The sequence below is a fragment of the Rhopalosiphum maidis genome, chromosome 3 (genome assembly GCF_003676215.2).
Source record: "Rhopalosiphum maidis isolate BTI-1 chromosome 3, ASM367621v3, whole genome shotgun sequence".
NCBI classification, from domain to species: Eukaryota; Metazoa; Arthropoda; class Insecta; order Hemiptera; family Aphididae; genus Rhopalosiphum; species Rhopalosiphum maidis.
This window is the reverse complement of record NC_040879.1, coordinates 46,878,657-46,901,895: the sequence shown is the minus strand read 5'-3', so window position 1 is coordinate 46,901,895 and position 23,239 is coordinate 46,878,657. Positions and strand designations below refer to the sequence as shown.

The 23,239-nt window shown below is 26.1% G+C and overlaps 1 protein-coding gene across 1 annotated transcript; it reads right to left on the bottom strand.

The window, feature by feature from the left end:
• Nucleotides 1-8,426: 8,426 nt before the first annotated feature.
• LOC113556137 (NFX1-type zinc finger-containing protein 1-like) lies at nucleotides 8,427-22,438 on the bottom strand. The gene is made up of 15 exons (XM_026960907.1): nucleotides 22,257-22,438; nucleotides 14,670-17,558; nucleotides 14,522-14,605; nucleotides 14,186-14,457; nucleotides 13,977-14,120; nucleotides 12,426-12,693; nucleotides 12,161-12,362; nucleotides 11,936-12,083; nucleotides 11,704-11,856; nucleotides 11,365-11,625; nucleotides 11,070-11,307; nucleotides 10,344-10,509; nucleotides 10,172-10,283; nucleotides 9,877-10,094; nucleotides 8,427-9,594 (listed from the first exon to the last, which is right to left on the bottom strand). The coding sequence occupies exons 2-15, from the start codon at nucleotides 17,512-17,514 to the stop codon at nucleotides 8,523-8,525; spliced, it is 6,183 nt and encodes a 2,060-aa protein (XP_026816708.1). The 5' UTR covers nucleotides 17,515-17,558; nucleotides 22,257-22,438; the 3' UTR covers nucleotides 8,427-8,522.
• Nucleotides 22,439-23,239: the final 801 nt, after the last annotated feature.

Sequence of the window (23,239 nt, the reverse complement as noted above, 5' to 3'; positions counted from 1 at the left end):
CGCCAACACGGAAATAAAATTCTGTCCGACAGTCTACTGTCTACTCCTTTTTTTTTTATTATTATTATTGCTAAATGTTTACAATATTTTTTTTATCTGTTTTCCCATGGGAAATCATATCTACACCGTACAGACTTGCACATTTGCAATTCGTTGCTGCGTACACCGACAGCGAAGTGCCTTTATAAATTTATAATCCGTCACTGTGTACTCATATATCATAATAACTAACAAAATAAACAATACGTAAAATAAAAATATAATTTATGTATACATTAAATAGATCTATCCAATAATGCATTTAAATAATAATAATATAATTACCTACACATTAATTGCTCATCAATTAATATTGTTATTATTATAATGAGGTAGTTCTGTAGTAGGTATTTTCACTACAAGTTACAACGATTGTTGGTGATGGCGGGAAAGTTTAGTAGACAGTAACTATAATTTATACTTTATAGTTTATATTTAGGTACACTAATATAATTTTGAGGTAGGCATAAATTGTAATAGAAACAGAGCTACGTATTGCTGGTCATCACACGTATTATATTGGTAGTAGTACAGTAATTATCTACTTTTTAAGTGTACCTACTTTGTTATAGTTGTTGATGTTTACAAATATTGTATAAACAGTATATTATACTTGTATACAGCACGGTACCCATATAGATATAGGTAGATATATACTATAACGCTATATAATATCCATATAAATATAATATGTAGGTAGGTCAAACATCGATCACTACCTAGTTTGTAGTTAGATACATTATTATTATTATATGACAAATGACACGAATAATTAACCATAGTTTTCACAATTTCACAATAAAAAAAAAACCGTAATCGTCTTGAGTCTATATACGTTGTACTCATCAGTCCTCACTATAAAAAGTGACTATAGGTAGGACTTACTTACCTATAATATAACATACCTAATCACTTCCATAAAAACAATAATTATACATTATACGTAACCACCTATATATATTTCACACGTATTTTATATTGTCGTAATTTGTCTTTATTATAAACCCAAATAAGTGCTTGTATTTAAATAGGTATTTATAAAATAAATACTTACTTGTTTTGTATTTTTTGATTTTATTTAAAAAAAAAATCAAAATACAGAATTTAGTAAATATTTTGTAAAAAAAAAACTAGTATAAACAGTACTTGTATGCAAACTTGTATAGGGAATTGTCTGTTGTCCTATATTGGCTGTATTACACAAAGGACACTCATTGCTCTGCTTTTTACATAGTAGGTGTTGAGTGTACCTCGTAATTGAGTAAAGACGTGTTAAATTTTAATTCAATGATTAATCATCGTATACGAATATACGATGAAAAACGATTCCGACAAGAGACTGCACAAGTGCAGAGACCGTCATCATATACGTATACGTAAAATAATATATTACGACTTGATGTCTATATATTTCTAAGAAAATGTCATAATATATTTATATTAATAATTTATTCATAGAAAAATTACTATAATAACACGATATAGGTTAAATATTTTTTTGCCAAAAACAAATCGCATATTATATTAAATAGTATAATTTATTATTTCATATACTTATATATAGTTCTATATAATATAAGGTAAGGTACAGGCTACAGTTTCAGTGGTGGCGCCTACCCTTAGATTATAATATACTCATTTTTAATTTTTTATGGCCCTACCTTATAATTGTTGGCCTCCCATTGGCCCTACCTAGAAAAAAATCCTGGACGCTGCCACTGCTACAGTAGAGCATGCGCAAAATAGGTTTATGGTATATCTAAATGACTTAAAATTAATCTAAATATTTTAAACATTTAATTTGGTACCTATTTATAAAAAAATATATACATATAGGTCAAAAAAAAAAAAATGCTTTAATTAAATATATTATATATGCCCGCGGTGGTACGGTCTATACTTACCAGTACGCTTCTGGATAAAAATATATGACAATTTGGATAAGCTTTTCTTCCTATATCTATAAATATTAAAAATATATATATTGATAAATTAGGTTAGGTTAGATTAAATTACAATTCTCAATATTCTATAGAAATATTTTTAAATGGCATATGATATTGTATCAAATTAAATAAATAATATTTTAGAAATAGATATAATATCTTGGCATCTTGCTATGTGGTCATGCAGTTATATTATTATGTATTTTAAGCCCTTTAACTAATAAATAATAATAAATGTATTAATTGTCCTTTTCCTTTCTATAGTTTTTATTTACAATTTTATACAGTGCATATTTTAGTAAATTGCATAATATCGGTAGGCAATTAAATATTTGTTTTTGAGTAATTCCTTCCGCAATCACACTCCCTTATACCTATTTTAGTATTTAAATTTACGTAGTAAACTAGGAACGTCAATAATAGGGTTCGGTATTTTAGGCATATATAAATAATAGATAAGTATTTAAATAGCGAAAAAACAGGAAAAGTTATTTTAAATATTTGAAAAAAGTTAAAAAAAAAATTATGTCTAAGAAAATGTATTTATGTTACCTATTATAGTATTATATTTATATATTTTCTATTAATTATTTTGTGTTAAAAATAAATGTGCCAATACAGGCTATACAACTATCACTATATACCAAATACCAATTATACTGCTCATAGATAAATATCTAAGTGACTACAATATTGTTACCAATTTGACATCACCAATATAATTACTCATAAATTTATGAAAATACCTATACAATAAAATCATTGTAATAAATTGGTAATTTAATTCAAAATATCAAAAAAGAAATAAGTCAAAAATCATTATATCTTTAGTTATCGTATATTTTATTCACATAGACTATGCTTATAGATTATGTATATAAAATTTGTAATAACAATAAAACAACGTAATTAAAGTTTACGTATTATCTAATAATCTGCATAATTTAAATTCTTCTTTGTTTTCCTAATTTCATCTAATTTTATTCGGTCATATATGTATATTTTTCAAGATTTAATAAAAAATAATTTAAGCTAATGAAAATTATAAAAATGATCACTTACAAATTATTTATAGTGATAGAAAGTTATTTTTAAAAGGTAATTGGTAGTTCAAGTTTAAATTCATGGCAGTGGCGTATTTATGGGTGGATAGGTTTAATAATATCGTACATATATTACAGAAATACAGAATACAATTATTGAAAACGCTACATTTTATTATAATATTGAAATTTTAAAAATTTAGAAATATTATGGTTGATGGCCGTAGTCAATACACCACTCACTGCTAAATATATATATGATTGAAAACAATTCGTATAGTAAATCGTAAAATTCCGTCAATCGTCATTATTGTCAATAAAGATACGGCTATTATTATGCTTTTAATAATGAGCGTTTGGTTACTATTTCAAAACATATTGCAAGGCGAAGGTATATATATATATATATAAATAGGCATTCTAAACAATAAGTTCTAATAATTAAATAGTATACAAATAATAAACAAACTTAAACACTAAATACAAGTTATTACTTACTTTTGTAATATTTATTACAGTTCATTTTTAATCCAGCATAATAATTCACTATTCATTGTAATCGAACACTCGTGTTAGTGCCAGTGCCAAACTTCCACCTAGGCAAACTAGGTGCCTAGCGATCTTTAGTCTTTACCTTCCCAGGGTCCAGGCCCCCAGCCAAGTACAAAAAAAGGGCCCTTAAGTTCGGAGCACTGGCTGGTGCATTATTTTTACTGTTTTGATTTTTCGTCCTACACAATTATGTATATTTGTATATTTATCAATAAGCACTGGATACTATTGTATTCTGATGGTTTTCTCCATTTTATAAAAAAATGACAATGAATAATACATTTTCTAACAAAAAAATACAGTCTTAAATATTTATGTGTAGGTACTTATTGATAATAAGTATATATATTTTCAACATTTTTGAGAAACGGTAGTAATGGTGAGTGTACCTCCCCCCCTCCGGTAGAGGAAATTATGTTTGCCAACGTATATCCCCCCTTAGACAAAATCCTAAATACGCCACAAGTTCATGACATTAATTTATGTGAACTATAAGTATATAAATAGTTAAAATTCTAATTTCTAGTTCACATAGTAGTTTTCAAATCGGTTTTTGGTTTACAATCTACAATTTTCAAATTATGTCATGATGAAGAAGTTGAAGATGTGTTTTAGAGTTAATAAGATCTACACTGCAGTAGAACAAGATAAAAATAAGAATTACCCAACAAAATAATAAAAATTTAAATAAATATAATACTTATGCAATACAAAATTAAGTTTATATGATATGTTCGCTATTTTACAGTAATTGACAAATACCTAGCCACCTATAGGTTTGGTAACTACTAATATAGTATAAATATATAATAGGTACGTATCGGCGTATGTGGATATTCCATCATATAATTATTATGCTTGTAATTCAGAATAATTCTATAGTTCTATTTTCTAACATTTCTATGATCTTGTTACAGACTATCTACGGATTACGGTTACACACAGTATACTAATTATGTCTTCACTGGGTGACAAACGATTAAGTGATTTAATGGTCATAGCGATAGAAAAAGAAGATTCTAACAAAATAGATTTAGACGACTGACGAAGCAGTGGATACATTTCTAAAATAAAAACTAGAAGGTATAAGCTAGAATAGCATAGTTAAATAAAAAAACTAATGTATTTTGTATGGAATATTGTATTATTATTTATTAACATATTATAATAAATAAATAAAATTTATTAATTTTATTTGGAATCAATTGCATTGATTAAATGTATAAGTACCTATACTAAATATTTTTGGATCTATACCAAAAGGCAAATAAATTATTAATGAATAATTTGAATTTATTAAAATATACCCTTCGAGAGTTTAACCCCATACAAGCGACTTACACACAAATCATATCTGTAATGACTGTATCTACTATTTAAAAAAAAATAGTTTGACGAAAAAAAAATGGCCTGCTTAATTTTGGCACCCCTATTATGAAACTCAAATGGCGCCACTGTATTATGTTTCACGATTTGTTATTTAATTTTCATCAAACCAATATATAGATGGTAGATATTTGAGTATATGTGTAATAAATAATAACATACTTTCTAACTTCACGTGAGACTGTACCTAAATGATTTAAATGCATTTAAATATGAGTATATGACTATCAAAAATAGGTAATTGAAATTGATAAGCTACAGTGACTATATTAAGTAGGTAGGTAGGTACTTACAAAGTAAAAGGCAATACTTACCTGAATCGAGTTTGGTATAATACTATCTAATAATAATTATTGAAATTCTCCTTTCTCTAGAAAGTCATAAATAACCGCTGAACTAAATAGATATAAAAACTTTTTTTATAATTACACTTCGATTATATAGGTAGGTACTTATATTATACTTTAACAGTAAGTATTTATGGTTTACACAATACCTACCTATATAACATTGATTTTATAATATATTATAAAATCAATGCTATTAACCAAGAATGATCTAACACAAAAAATCTTGTTTAGAACTTGACCAACAAATATGTCAGCCGATTGTATTTTATCCTGATCATTTTTTATGGCAACAAATATTTGATATTAGGAATTAGGATAATCTCACGATAAAAAAGTCGTTGTAAAAATGATTGTAAATTGTAGCAATTCATTGTAATATTAATAAGTAATTACAAACTTAAACTATGTATAGCAATTTTACAAGTAATTTTTTTATAAAAATACCATAATTATATTATAATGAAAATAAACTGTGGTCTCTGGATGCAAATATAACCATATATATATATCTATCACTACCACTTACCTACTGCAATAACCTTTTCCGAAATTTTATTACAGTCTTGGAACTTGGTTATCTCGAACTTCTTTAACTCGAAATTGTCGATACCTCCAACTTTTACTCCGGTCCCTAGAATTTTCTATTTAAACAATGTAAAAAAATCTTGTTTAACTCGAAGTTTTAAGTTTTATTAATATTATAAAATTGTGATATTTCCCTCATTTATCTATAAAATAAGTTTTTAAAATCTTTTTCAAATAATTTTCTAACTTCTTTTATGTTTATTCATACAGAATTCATAAATAAATACATAGTAAATATTTTTTATTTATAATAATTACATAGTAATAGAAAATAAATTTAATTTGAATAACTCGAACTTTTTTTCCCAGTCCCTTCAACTTCGAGTTAACCAAGTACGACTGTATTATCATACGATTCCAACTTATAAATAATAATCACTACATAAAAGGTATGATTTAAACCCTAAAATCACAACTTTAAAAATGAACCTGATAAAATGGATTGCACATTGTTAATATGTTATTGTATCGCTGATATGAACGTAGGGCATTTATAAATATATCTAATAGGTAAGTATTTTTACTCAAAGAAAATGTTGACTGTAAATATCTACTTTAAACCTATCAATGTATAGCATGGTATTTACACATATTTATTTTGCTTTGTTAACTACATCGGAATAATCGATTAGTGATTACGGTCTTAATTCATATATAGTATATATACGTATATAGCGGTGGTGTGCTCACGGGGGGATCAGGTTGACTACCCCCCTTTGGATTTTTTTGTAATGATATATTATCTACATGAAAAAAAAAATTAGGGTCTGTGACAAGTCAAAAATGAATATCCCCCCCTTTCAAAAAAGCTGAGCACGCCACTAGTATATAGTATAATAATTAAAAGTAGATTAATATAAATATATTTACTCGTATTATATTTAATGATATTTCTAAATAGTAAATTGGTGTTCTACCAAAGGTTGCTCAAACAATTATTCTAAAATTCCAGGAATCAAACATGATAGGATAATCACTTATTTGAATAATTTATTAATACTTATCTGAAATTAATTGAATACTCAGAATACTAAGCATTTTTAAATCCATTAGGGTAGATACTGAAAGACAATGTATATAGGGCATAGGGATAAAGAATGGACTGCTGTAACTGTAATACAAAAAGTGAATCCAGAATTTGTACTTACAGCATATAGAGTTATAATCCAAGAAAAAAGTAAATACATATAAATATAATTATAGATCCTATAAAAAATCACATATTTACAAAATGGAGGAGTTTGTTATTTTTTCTAATAAATGGTTTCTGTGAGAGATCTAGTAAATATCTTAAATACATTTTATAATAGGTAAATAAATATAATTTTTGCAAAACTTATTTTTAGGTTTATATGGTTTAATGGAATGTGTAAATGTGTTGAAGAAAATAAAGATTATCTAACTTTTTGCTATTTAATACACTCTCCAATCCTCCAGAATATAACAGTGTAGTAAAAATTGGTTTGTTCAAAATATCACAATTAACAATGAACCAATTGATTTTTTAATGACAAAATTTGAAAAAAGTGGCCAATTAATTAAATGGGATTATTTTAAGGAACTCTGAACTTGTTTGCATAGAAAATTAAACAGACCTTCATTGCAGAACAAAAATTAGATTAAGACTTAATAAGACACATTAAATATGAAAAAATAAATTTAAGTTAAATTAGCACGTCAAACATTTAATTGTAGTGTTAGTGTGTTACTGATCTATTTTTGTATTATTCATGAATATATATCAATAATAATCTGCAGATTTATTAGAACAGAGCATTAAAAAATGTTAATGCAACAATAACTTTTTGTGATGATAATCGTAATTTATTAAAACAATACCATTTATATTAACACTTTGACTGCTGACGTCAACAAATTGTATTTGTTCTATGCGGCGAGCGTCGGCAACCTGTGTTACTTACTGAACTCTCCCAATAATACCAGCATAAACAAATTATTTGTGCTTGTACAGATAAACGGTTGAAATTGTTTAATGGTTTGAGATTCCGGGTATTTTTATATTTTTATTATACTTACTATCTTACTATAATTATTACAAAAAATGTTCAGCATAGTGGAATCGCTCAGGTCAAACCAGCAGTCAGTGTTAAATTACATTTTTAATTGCTTTTTTAGGGTTTTGTATAAATTGACTTTATGTTAGCTTAGAAGAATTTATATAAAAATAAAAAGCTTAGTTAACAGGACTTGATATCAAAGACCACAGTTAGGTATTATTATATGTTTAATACAAGTTTTTTATATTTAATTAATTAGTAATTTCTAAAAGTTTATTATTAGTTTAACCGAAGAATATTATACGTACAGTAAACACCTATCAAATATCTACCAATATAAATTATTACAGTAAGTCATTTTTATAATGATGTAAAAACAAGAACATTATTATTTATCTAAAAACATTTTATTAAAAGTGAAATAGCCAGTTGTTGCACTATATTATTGGATTCCCAAACTCTATATAAATTTTGCACAAGAATATTCATTTCAAAACAACAACAAAGTATTATAAAAAATGTAATTAAATCAAATAGTTTGTAAAATTAAAAGTAAAATATAAACTGTTAAAATAATATCTTTGAGTGAATAAGTTAAAATAATCAAGTTTGAAACATGAGATGATTAGCACCATCCATTTCTGAAGCCACTGTTACGCCTGGAGCATGTCTATGGTTTTGCCCTCCAATTCGTACTTTACATTCAGGACAAACAGCCTCTTGCATTGGTCCTCCACATTCTGTGATAACATAAATGTGTCCATTAGGACACTTGCACCAATGACCCTGACCTCTAGAGCCCTCCAGAAAACTGGTAGACATTGCGGCATGTATCATCTTTCTCTCTTCATCAGTAATAATTGCCAATCCATCAAATTTATCATTAATTAATTTGGTTATTATATCTATGTCTGTTTCACTATCAACGGTATACATTTTACATGACATTAATAAAGCCTCCATATTTTTTACTAAGTCTACTAATTCAGTTGTATTAGAATTTTGTATCTTTAGTCCACTTGCCATCTTATACTTAGGAGTAGACATGATTTCGAATAAATGTAATATCCTAGCACCTCTTGCAACTTCCATATTTATATCGTGTTTTTGTTGGTTAGATAATTGTCTAGAATAAGTAAAAGCAACTTCAAGTAACCACTTAAAGTGGGTAGTGATTATTTGTTTTTTTTGGATGTCATTGATTTCTTCAATTCTTTTTTTAAACTTTGAAGTAGTTTTAAACAAATCAATGACAAAATTTAAAGATTCTATATCTTTTGCAGGTAAAGAGAAGTTTAAACGCTGCTTTCCTACATATTTTAATGAAGCTATTAAAGGTTGGCAAAATGTATCCCACAGATGTTTGATATTATCATATCCATTATTATGACCACTAAAATAATTTGAATCAAAATTAATATCCAAGGATTTTAATGTTTTAATGATTTTTTTTTCTCCTCTTTTAATAGCATTTAATTCTCCATACTGTTTAGATTTTATTATTGAAATGTCCTCTATCATAACTTTTACTTGGTTCATGAAACGTTGGGTTCTTAAAATTGGTGTCTTACACATAGGACACTGTTTCAAACATATTTCTTTATCGTTTTGATTCATCCATTTAGATAAAGCTTCCGATTCAATGGTGTGTTTACAATCTTCTAAGTAAACAAATCTGAAATATAATAAAAAAAAATACGCATTAAATAATTTAGCTAAATAATTAGCTGTAAATTACAGCTAATGCTATACACAAAGAATATTTTTAATTCTAAGACATTATATATATTTATTATTGTAACAATATATAATAATAAACCTAACCTTTGTTTATTATAACAAAGTAATGAAACTAAAGTTTTGACAAAAACATACAAATGAACAATTAAATTAAGTTTTCACAGTAAATTTCCAAGATATACAAAATGTTTATAATATTCCTTCCAAATAAATTTACCTTGCATTTGGTTCATCTTCATTACCAAAAATAATTGTGGTCACTTCTTCTTCTTGACAAATACGACATAGAGGAGGACACGGTTCACCACAAAAACCTATACATTTATGCCCACATTTTAACTTTAATGTGCAAGGCTCATAACATGGTTCTCGATTACAAATTTCATTACATAATTGGGTGCATTTCAAATGTGGACACTCCCATACACATTTTTCCTAATTAACATCAACAGATAAATACTATATTTAAAAAATTACCTATACATTTTTTGTTTTTATTGATTATACATTACCTTGCACGGTACACATAGGTTACCACACGCACGAGGGCATTTAGAATGGACGCAAGAATAAATACATTTTTGATTGCAAGGAGGACACCGTTCCTTACAAGGGAATTTACAACTGTAAAAAGATTAATATTTTGATAATTAATCCAGTTATTTAATAAAAATATACACATACGTATGATTACACAGGTTAATTTTGTTGCAAACTTCACTGCAAGGAATATGTAATCGACCTTGCTTACATTCTCCACATGTGCCCAAACAAATATCACCACAATTTAATTTTTGTAGACACTGTTCACGGCATTTATCAAGTAAATATTGGCTATTCAGCCGGAACTCTACAATAAATAATATTATTTATTAATTAAATTTATAAAGTTACAGAATATAGGTATTACATATAAAGCAGATAAATATAACAGTCAAAATCAATAAGATCATATTTTTTGTTTTAATATTGTAATAAATAAATAGCAAAATAATTAATCATAACTAATATGTGTGTGTGTACAATATATAACATATACTATAAGCTTTATAAAAAATTCTCAAAAACTATATACATTTTTTTTAGAAATGAAATTTTAATTTAATATTTTAAAATCATTATTTTCACTTGCTTATCTTCTATAGAGGGATACATAAATAGGGGATGCCAACCAATACCAATATTAAAGACACCTTTTATTCACTGCTATACAACAATAGATCTTAGTAATATTTTTATTTAAATCAAGAATACATTACTATATACCAATCTTACAGACATATTTAAAAACAAATAATAATATATAATCAAAAACAATTATATGTAACATCATATTATATCATACTGTAACATATTTAATTAAACATACTAATTTTTCAATAGTACTTATGATAGTCAAATGATAATTACCTTTATCTTTGTCACAGCATAAGACCCAAACTTTATTATGACCACAAGCGAGTTTACTATGTTTTTGTAACACCAGTTCTTCACATTCTTCGGGGATACATTCATATGCACATAAATTCTTACATTTATGTCCACAAATTAAAATTCGATCACATTGCATGGGGCAATGCTTACGTTCTGGTATTGTTTTACATTTTATTGTGATTGAGTGATTACAGCCTGGTATCACTTTTTTCACCTGAAAAAAAAATATAGAATAAACAAATAGATAGACAGAAGAAAATATTTAACTTACTAGTTTATTGCAAGGTTTACATGGTTCATAGCATTTAGCTAGACACTTATGATCACATTTTAAAAGACGAATACATGGAAGATTGCATTTAACTTCATTAGAATTTAATCCACAAGGTACATTATTTTTTATGTGCCCACAAGGCAAAGTTTTTTTAACTTTAATTGTACATGATGCACAATCTTCATAGCACATCTTTTTACATTTGTGATTTAAAGAGCATTTGTAATTAATATTTTCACAAGGTTTTAAGCACATGTACTATAAATGAAATTTTTAAAATAATACATTTATTGCTATATATTTCAATAAAAAATACATTTAAATAAACTAGATTACCATTTTGTGGTCTGGATCATCAGTCTTGTGACAATTGCGTTCACAAGCATGACCACAATCTAACCGAATATAACATTTAACTGAACAATTTAGACTTTTGTCATAACACTTTTTCATGATTTTATGACCACATTCATCTAGCATCGTTTCGACCTAAATTTAAGTTTAAGGACAATTTTTAATTAAAATAATATACTAAACAATGTAAGAAGTGCAATACTAAAACTCCAACCATTTCTTCACACTGATAAGTATCAATATCAACATAGCATGGTAATGTCGACAGATGACCACATGGTAAATCTTTTGTCATAAGTACGGTGCACTTTCCACAATCCATATAACATATTTTTGTACATGGATGATTATAATCACAGGACCTATGATACATTTATACATTGCAAGACAATTAAAAATATTTTCTAAAAATTATAAATAAGATCTTAAAAAATTTTACTTGTTACAAGGCTCCCTGCATTTTATTTCCAAATGTTCACGGTCATAAGAATGACATATACTTGAACAATAATGACCACATAATAATAATGATTTACACAACATGGTACAACCGCCTTCCATTATTATATTAAAATCTTCACTCTTTGAAACCTTTGATATAATACCAGAATGTACAACACATTCTAATGATAATTCGTCACCTTTAAACATTAAGTAGAAAAATAAAAATGTATCTAACAAAAACTAAATAAAAATATATTTACCATATGAACCCTGATTTACCAATGTTTCTTTTATTTGTTTCCACAAATTACCAGAATTATATAAATTGTTCATGTTACCCATTATGTAAAATCCATATTTTGCTCTTGATAATGCAACACATATTCTGTTCTCCGTTTTTAAAAAACCAACATTTCCATTTTCATTACTTCTAACTAGTGATAGTAATATGATATCACTTTCTTCGCCTTGATAGTTATCAACAACAGTTATCTTCATACCTTCTAATATTGAATGTTTTTTTTGTAACTAAAAATATATTAAACCATTAATATATCATACTTAAGTACTTTATTATTTAAAATTAATATCAATATAATAATTTTTTTTTTTAGCTTATTAGCCACACATCAAAACAAAACTGTCTCTATACATCACAATTTTTCCCTAACATATACCAATTTTAAGAAGTCTGCTATTTAAGTCCCTATTTAAAAGTTTATATTTTAGAAAAGAGGGGGTTATATAAAATATGGATATTCACTTTTTAATAATAAACCTTTGTTTTTAAAAAAAAATGTTTTGAAATAGTACAAATTATATTTATAACCGACATTAATCATTCATTATCGTTATCATACATTAACAATAAGTACTTATTGATACATTGAAAAAAATATCATAGAACTTCAAAATTAAAAATATATTAAATGAAATTTATTTTTTGAACTTTTTCTTGTGCAAAATCAGTTGATTTTTTATCACTTCTTTTTCAATAAAAATTGTAGCAAGATCACTGAATCTTTCTTGATCTATAGAAGACCTCAAATAGTCATTAATGAATTTTAATTTGGAAAAACTTGTTTCACCTGACACGACAAATACAGAAATCGTTAAATATAATTAAATCAATTTGATTCATTTGAAATTTTCCTCCCTAGACTGCTGCCTAATTTTCTAACGCCACATTGAGCTGGCCCTGAACACAATGCTCCCATCACATTCAGAATCTAATCAGGCACTATTAAATTTATTTAACATTATTGATTTAACAAAAAGAAGGAAAACCTTATTCTACTTTCCTTAATCATTTTACACACCCATTTTTTACACACTTCATTTTCATTTCTACTGCGCTAATTTTTTGTTTTCTTGTCTGCTGTCAAACATTCTAATCTAGACAACTTCTATTTAATCTTATCGGCTTCCTTGTGTACACAAAACACCAGATTCTTCTATCAATTTTATCCATCCATACTTAATCACATATTTTTAATGTCTTATTTTGTATTATCGATCTAAAGTATTTGAACCTATCAATCCAACTAGTATATCAAATCTTTAGAAATCATATATTATGATTGCCTCTGTTTTAGACAGGCCAATTCTTAGCCCTTAACTTACGAGCACTACTCTTCCAGTCTTTTATTTACTTGTTTTAACATTTCTCTCATTAACATTAAATTTGCAAACATCATGCATACATCAACATAATAATAATACAAATTAAATATGTACAATAATTTGTATTATTTAGACAAGACAAACAAAAATAGATTGTCATACAAATTGATAAAAGCATGTTAACTTACTGAACGAATTAGAAATAATTGACCACTGTAAGTTGTTAATATTGTCACTTGATTTGTTATATATCCTTGTAAAATTAAATGCCTGGCAAACATAATTAAAAATCTGGCTTCATGGTCATTACTTTTGCTTGAAATTTCTTCAACCTAAATACTCAGAAATATAGTATTAATTAAATTAAATTGTAATGAAATAGAATGAAATAACATACTTCTTTTTCATACACATTATGGTTTAGGAAGAACACATCTTTGTTAACACCACGAATGTGTTCTCTATTGTTAACAGAAATATGGTTATTCAATTCATTATAGATCGATGGAGTTATAAGGGATGCTATTTCAGGACGCATTCTATGTTGTTCACCCAACATGTAACAAGGTACATCATTATTAACCATACGTTCAAACAGTGAAATATCAAAATTAAAATCTTTGGCCAGTTTGTAAACTGCATTACTAGGACGAAGTTGTTTGTGGTCACCTATAAAATAAAAAATAATTATCTGTTACATTAATTTTCAACATTATTTTTTAAATATAAATACCTATCAATATAAGATGTTGACAATGCCTTGTTAATGATGAAACTATGTGTGCCTCCAAAACTTCAGCAGCTTCTTCAACAATAACTACAAATTAAAAACAACTATTAAATAAATAAAAAATAAAAGAATAAATCATAATATAATATACCGATTGGCGACTCTAGACCTTCCAGCATTATTCTATGTTTAGCTGCACCAGTAGTAGTTAATGCTATTACATGCATTTTATTTAATAACTCTATGTTTTCTAACTCTCTTAATTCAGAATATTGCTTATAAACTTGAGTATACTTTTCTTCATATTTCATTATTTTTGGATCAAACATCTCTTTTGTTTCTCGTACCCAACAAAAATATAAAGACCATCTTTGACCCATATTTAATTCATTTAAATCTTTTACTGATTTTGGTAGTTCCATATAAACATTAGCCAAATTCAACATATTTTCAAAATAATCATGTATCTTTTCCATTATATCAAAGTTGAATTTGGCTTCATTAAAATCATTGTAGTAATTTAAATCTAAATTTGATAAATTCTCTAATCGTATATTGTTTTCAAGAAGTTCCTTGCAAGCATGTTTAATGTCATCTAAAGTTATACTATAAATAACAATATCTTTATAATTATGTTCGATGTCTAAATAATCTGGTTCATATCGAATATCTTCATCATCATCTACAATTGCTTCTTTTTCAATTTTCAACAATTTTTCAGAATGAAAAACTTTGTTAATCAAATCAGGGTTAATTTCAGTTATAAATTCAATTGGGTCTACATTAAAATAATTAGGATCTTGAAATAACCAAGAGAGAAGATCCAAGGTAGTATTAAAAAATGTTTGATATTTTTTAGGCATACCATTTTTTAATAGCGATAACTCTAAAATTCCCACGTTGTATCCTACGACTTCACTACATTTCTTAAAATAATTTATGTTATCCATAGTTGTTTTGACTTGATCTTGAACATTTCTTAGACCTCTATTAGTGGTAATGGATTTTTTGTACATGCGAGTGATATTTCTTAAACTGTATTCTTCTATTATTTTAGATTTAGATTGACCACCAATTCTTATAACTTTGTTTGTGAAATTTAAAATACCTTCCATGAATTGATCTAACGCATGGTTAGTGTAGCAAACTACTAAAATTGGTTTAGAAAGACATGGTTTGTTATATAAATTATTTATAATTGTTTTCATAATTTTTAAACCAATAAATGTTTTTCCTGTGCCAGGGGGACCTTGTATAATAGTAAATTCTTGAGTTAGTGCTGCTTTGAATGCTTTGAATTGCATTTTATCAAGTTGTAGCTGTTCTTTAGTGGGCCATTCAAGATTATTCAGTAGATAGAATTTTTGGGAATCATCAATTGAATAAAATGGTTCAGGTAATGTGTCTAAGTAATATGGATAATCTACTATTTTAGAAGCTGATATTATATATTTCTCCATTGGAAAATTATGAGCATTCATAGTTTTAAGAACTTCCATTGAGCATTTATATGGTTCAAAAAATACTTCACTCTCTACCATAGTAAGACATGTATTAAATAAAGGTTTTGCATTTTCTAATAATTCTACAATCAATTTTCCTTGTTTCAAAAGTTCAATCTTACGCTCCAAAATGATACCCAAAAAAAAAGTTTTAAAATCATTAACAGTAAATAGCAACAAAGAACCATACATGAAACGTTTAGCCATTTCCCAGTTGATTTTCAATTTTTTTTTTATGTCAAAGTTTATTAAATAACCATATTTATCACGAACAAATTCACCTTTTTTTTGAAATTCAACATCTTGATAAATACGGATATTATTGATTTTTTTCCGACGTTGAGGTTGGCGTTGATCATTTATTAATTCTTTATAAAAATGTATTCCTTCTCGAAGTGGAGCAATAAAATCTTCACGTAAAAGACGAAATTGAACGTCCAAATAGTGGTCTACGTTTTTATAAGCTCCTTTTGAGATATTTGGTCGTAAAAATGGTTTACCATATTTAAGATCAATTGCGGTTGGATATACTGTAAGTTCCCTAAAATTTTCGGGGGGAGGCATAATATGAGCTAAGTTTTCAATCATACATTTTTCTTTTAATTTTAATTCATTGGTCACTTTAGTTTCATTCAATTTTTGTAATAGTCCATTCATTTCAATGATTGTAGTTTCATTTATTTTAATTTGATCACAATAAGTTTTAATACCAGTTAAAGCAATATTACAACTAACTATTATTTCTTTCAATTTTTCTTCTGCTGTTTTTGGAAATAATATAGTTATAGATTGAAAAACTGCTAAGCAATCTTCATAAAACGCATTCATATTGTTGCATCGATTTTTATTTTTTTCTGTAGGTGTACTCAGTATATAGGATTTTATATGACTAAAAAATTGATTGCATGTTAATTCTGTTAGTAATGAAATTTTATTTTGCATTAATTCTGAAGAACATATCTTGGCTGAAACTTTCATAAGCAAGAATATCCAATTCGGTTCTTTATTTTGTTTGAATAAATCCATGAACCCATTAGTTTTATTAGACATCACAAATACAATCTCAGAAGGTTCCTTACTACATAATTCTTCAAGGTGTTTGAATTTAAAAGTAAACTTATTTTCACAATTTTTATTATTATTGCCATTATCAAAGTCTTGTTTTTGCTCAAATTTGTTGTTTCTCACTTTTTCTCGTCTATTTTCTGAGTTTTTATTAACTTTCCAATTTTTTTGTCGATTTTCTGAATTATGTATTGAGGTCCACTGCGATTGTCTATTTTCTTGATTTTGATTTTTTCTCCAGTTTTCTTCTCCATTATCTGAATATTGTTTTTCCTTTGAATTGGAACCACTTGAATGCGACTGTCCATTTTGTTGATTAAGCGACTTAAAATCAAATAGGGTATTTTTTTCATTTACTCTGGATTTTCTAGTATGGTATTTCTGACCTTGTTGGTCATCATTCTGGTCTTCATGTCTTTTATTAGACATGATATTTCTCTAACTATAGCTAGTCACGGATTTACATTTGAGTCCTGTAACAGTATTAAATACATACTATAATAAATTATAACTAAATATAAACATTAAACAAAGCATTGTAATAGTTTTAAGTATAATACCTAGAGTTTTGTATATGTTATTTAATTGATTTTGTAATTATTTATTTTTTAAAGTTGTAGACCATTTATCAATTCTTTAATTTTAAATACTTAAAATCAATTTAATTTGAAATTTAACACTCACCTAATAAACTTCTAAAATATAAATACTGTGTGATTTAATTTATTTCTTAGAAAAGCTATATGTTAACTATTTGTATGAAACTTGAAAACTATACTACTTATAAATATTTTACATCATAATGAAGTTCAAAACACACATAGAATATAAATAAATCATTGTATACAAAAAATAATTCTGAGCAGAGGTCTGTCAGCTTATATCACTAAGTATATTAGTTTTTGATATAGATATTAATTTATTTTACTTTTTCTGAAAACATTGCCTTAATCATATTATTAGTAACTAATTATTATTATAGTAAGTACTATTACTTATACAGTTAAACGATACTTTATCCTAACTTTTAAATTAATAATGACATAAAGCAAATACCGTAAAACCATATGAATACAGTGGCATCATTAGAAATTTTCCTAGAGGGGAGAGGAATAGAAAACTGTAAAGTATATAATTTCTAAAAAAAAAAAACAACTATAAATAAGCACAATTAACAATTATTTGTAATATGATACCTAGATTACCTACCATTAAATTATAAATGTTGAAAAATATTAGTAAAATAAGGCTTTGGAGTGGGATCTATTCTCCACCTCACCCTAAAGCACGCCCATGTGCGAATAAAAAAGTTATAGTATAAACAAACTATAGATAATATCTTAAAACTAATCTATATCTTAATATTTCATTGCGTACAGTAAAATTTATAATATACATTTAAGTCTTATGTCCCCATGCATGTTTTTGAATTATAATAAAATAACAAACAATATTCATTTTAAAATATATAATTTCATTCAAATCTGAACAAATAATTTTTGTGTTAAATGTATAATCTTATCTGTTCTCATTGCAAATACGAAAATTGCAGTATAAAAAAAACAATACGATTCTAAAATTAATAAAACTATCATTTCGACTTTACCTAAATATACAATAAGTAATTTAAACTGCAATATATATCAATATATTATGTACTTCAGAATTAAAGCAATTTGACAATTTTATTTCATGAAATTTTTATAAAACCATTTAAAAAGGTTTAAAAATGGGAAATTATAAAAAACATGTATAAATGAGTAAATTCAATAAAATTGCAATAACAATCCAAAAATTGCAGAAAATTGCACTTAAAATTTTTTAGATTTTAGTTTGTACTTGCATGATACACATTTTAAATGTACTAAGCAATTAATTGAAAAAGTAGAAAAAAAGTTACAAATGCAACAACATCCATACCCTAATTAATATATATTTGAAGATTTTATAATTTTTTTATTATAATAATAATAAAATATTTGTAGTTTGAAATTTCCATTATTTTTAACTTTAAATGTATATAAAATTATAGTGTGACAACTATCACAACTTTTTTTTAAATATTATAAAAATATACGAGCAACTTGTAAGGGATCTTGTATTAAATTTTACAAAATTTTGACCCACTAAATGACTTTTATCAACATCTAAAAAAAAAATTTCTCATGCCTATAAATGGCTCAGAAAAAGTTAAAATATATTAAAAATTATACCATGAATAAAAAATGGTAATATAAACTAAATAAATATTTAATTAAAATTTCAAGTATTCAAAAATATTTGTTTTTGAATTATAACAAAAAAACAAAAATTGTTTGAGGAGAAATAGTTATTATAATAGTAGATATCTAATAACATAAAAAATTTTTTTTGACTTTCCAATAGAAATATTATATATTAATATAGGTCGTTAAATGTATAAATTCTTTTACACAATTTTAAAATCTTAGGTATAAACAGAAAATTGCTTATGCATTTCTAACTACAATATAATTTTATTCAAAATTCTAATTTTAAATGTTTATAAAAAAATTTTGTGAGAATAAATTTCCTCTATTTTTTAATTGGGAAATAAACAACTTGTAAAAATCTTGTATTAAATTTTCAAGCATTTACACCCACCCATTCATAAATTTTTATCAGCATTAATAAAATTTTTTTTTTAAGAAATTAAATATTTCTTATTCCTAAAATAAATATCTATCATTAAAAAGGTCAAAATATTTTTAAAATAATACATTGTATAAACAATTTGAACACTCAGTATCTACGAATATTGGGGTGGTTTTTTTTTTTAACTATATGGCTCATATTCCAAATATATTTTACATCAAGTCATTGATATAAAATATTATTTTAATAGCACATATACTATCATATATTATATTATGTCCCTATATATTACTCTCAGAGTAATATTATAATAGTTATAATATCTAGAAATGTGTTGGGCTAAGACTACAAACTAGTATAAAATTGGAATATACTGATATGTATTGTTGGTTTAATATTAAGCGTTTAAGAAGTTACATGTGTGGGAAGGAAATGTACAAACTCATATCAAACACTGATTTCAATGCGAGTTGATATGTAACTATTCCAAAACAATATTTTCTTCTTGAATGTGTTTGTAATTATAGCCAATATATTCATTTCCAAGAGTATGTTGGGTGCTGGTAAGATGTAGCTGATATGGCAGCTGAACAAGTACGTTATAAGTTTTATGCTTTAAATTTTCACTAAATGTTCCACCTTCCACAACCATATTGTTTATAATATTATGAATATATTTTCAAAGGCATTGGATATTATTTATTTTACCTCTACTCCACACAAAAATGATTTATTCCTATGAATGCTGATAGATAACAAAATACATGATATAATATATAAAATAATATTAAGAGTAATAATAAGACTATACAAGACATTATATTTTATAAGAAGTCTTATGATTATATAATATACGTTTATCTATCTAAGACATAACATTTTTATCGTTACCTCCAAACACGTCTGAGTTACAGGTCAAAATATACTTACTATTGATATCAATCTCAATGCCTCCAAAAAATTAACAAAATATCTGTTATGATAACAATTATTTTATGACTGAACTATTTCCTCAGTTTTAAAAATGTATTTTTTTTATATTTAATTGAATAATAATAATAGTGTAAAATTGAAACACAAAATATAGGTATTTATTATCAAATACTGCAATACCCAATTTTGTAAGTTTTAATTTCAATTAATTTTTACAAAGTGAATTACAGTCATTATAAATTTTTCAATGGACTCCATTTGATGGTATCTATGTTGTAACATAAAATTGATTGTAATAATATGTATAACCAAGAGTAGTGAGTATCAAATTTATTGAAAGAAATCAAAGCCATCTTAAAAAAAGTTTATATTAGGTAGGTATGTTATAGTTTGAAATTTAAATTGTTTGTTTCTTCAATTATCATTTTTTTATAACTATTATAAATTAAAAAAATAAAATAATTTCCGATAAAAACTATGGCAATATAAAAAAATTTGTGAGAAAAATAAAAAAACCTTACTCCAATATTTCAATAATATACTAGTATTCATCGTAGCACAATTAATAATTATTTTTATTGGAGTTAAAAATGTCTATTGTTAAATCTGAAATACTGTAGAGTGGAATAAATAAGTGCTGGTAAATTTGCCAAAAAATGTGTAAAATGTAATTATTGTTGGTAGATAAACCTAATAAAAGTTAATTGACACATTTATAATATTATGTATAATGATGGTGGACACCACACTTGCATGTGTTCTCTCTGTCGCATATACATACAATATTGCAAATTTTCATTCAGCAAAATCAATTTTATGCTGTTGCTTTAATATTATAGTCAATATCATAGTTTTATTGATATTTTAATTTTTAAGTGAGCTATAGTTATGTAACATTTTAAAACTTTAAAATGCTTGCAACTCACTTAAAAATTAAAATATCAATAAAAGCTCATGAGATACCCTAGATAATATTATTACCCTTAAGTTTAATAATAGGTAAATTGATTCCAATATTAAAGCTAACAGCATAAAATTGATTTCATTGAACAAAAATTTGCTATGTAGTATGTAAGACAGAGACAATACATACAGGTGTGGGGTCCTCTCTTAACACTTTTAGGTGGTGGATACAATTACAAAAATTAAAACGAAAAACAATATTATAGCTGATTATACTTTAGTAGATATGTGAACAAATATTGTTGTGTACCTTTGTCATCAAAGGTCCTTTGATAATGGCTATAAATATAACTGTTTGTAAAATGATGTTAATTCTATATTTAAAACTGTGGACTATAGATAATAATAAATTTACTTTTTATCATATACAAATAACTAAAATAATATTATTAATTAATAGAACAGTGAATTGATCATCGATGGGGATTTTGGACCCACCAAACAATGAATGTAGACGGCAAATACAGAAATCAAATGGCACGTGATACGTTAAAGTATTAAAAATGATATATAATAACTACTCAAATGAAAATTAACCACGTATAATAGGTAATCGTCTTTATCCCGAGTATTATTATTTATTACCATTGAGGATAATTACTTAATAGTACTAGTCACCTAAAACTTAATACCTAACATACATTATACGTTAAAGCACTTACAATATTGTACACAGAATACATTACGTTTCGCAAGACACGTAATAGGAATTATTATACTACTGAAAAATGAATTATCCAGCAATAATAGATACTCTTGACTGAATAATAAATATTATGATAATATATACTTATAATATAAGCGAAAATCACTAAGACGCGAAGGATTACGGACAGACAAACGAACTGCGTAATTGTGCAAGTGATATGGAATATACAATAATGAGAGATACGAAATACGCGTCCTCTCATACCAACTCGTTCCCGCCAGTGTTTTCCCGTTCACAATAATTGGAAAGAATATATTATAGGATTTTCAAACAAACCGTATTGAATGTCAAACGTCGGAATGTTCCCACTGCATATGTGTAGGGATGGCAATTATTTTGTGAACATCAATGTATCGATGTAATTAGAAAAACATAGACGTTTTTTAAAAAAAAAAACTCGTGTGTGTGTTACCAGTACGCGCGCTGGAAGTTAAACCTCTTTTGAACGGTACTCACTGAGTGAGTGAAAAAGAAAGTAAGGCATGGATAGAATGGGGTAATGAGGATAATAAAGAAAGAAAAGAAATTATAATACGTAATACTATTATTATTATGTGATATTATGTATATGACGTACTGATACGCTTCGCACCGCCGCCCCGACGACCGTATGAAATCATCTCGGACGATCATTCCGTTTTTATCTAAATATTTATCTCATTAATATTATTGTTGAGTATTCTTTGTTTAATAACCAAACCAAAAATACTGTCGCTTAATGACACAACCCATGTTTACAAAATACAGCTACGACAATCCGCGGCTGCGCACAACGACATGTCCATGTTTGCGTTCGTACGGTCGCCCGTTCGCTTTTTTTTTCCTCACTACCCTGTGTAAAGAAGTTTAACTTCAACAAACATACATTTTATAGGACAAAAATTATTATTCTTTGCCATAGCCCACAATCTAAATTAGTTATAAACATTTAAAATT

Excerpts from the sequence above, each read along its gene's own strand:
- LOC113556137 (XM_026960907.1), bottom strand. The coding sequence starts at position 17,514 with ATGTCTAATAAAAGACATGAAGACCAGAATGATGACCAACAAGGTCAG. Across the intron at positions 11,857-11,935 it reads CTTATCAGTGTGAAGAAATG|GTCGAAACGATGCTAGATGA; the intron begins GTTGGAGTTTTA and ends ACTTAAATTTAG. Across the intron at positions 10,510-11,069 it reads ATGCTGTGACAAAGATAAAG|AGTTCCGGCTGAATAGCCAA; the intron begins GTAATTATCATT and ends TATTTATTGTAG.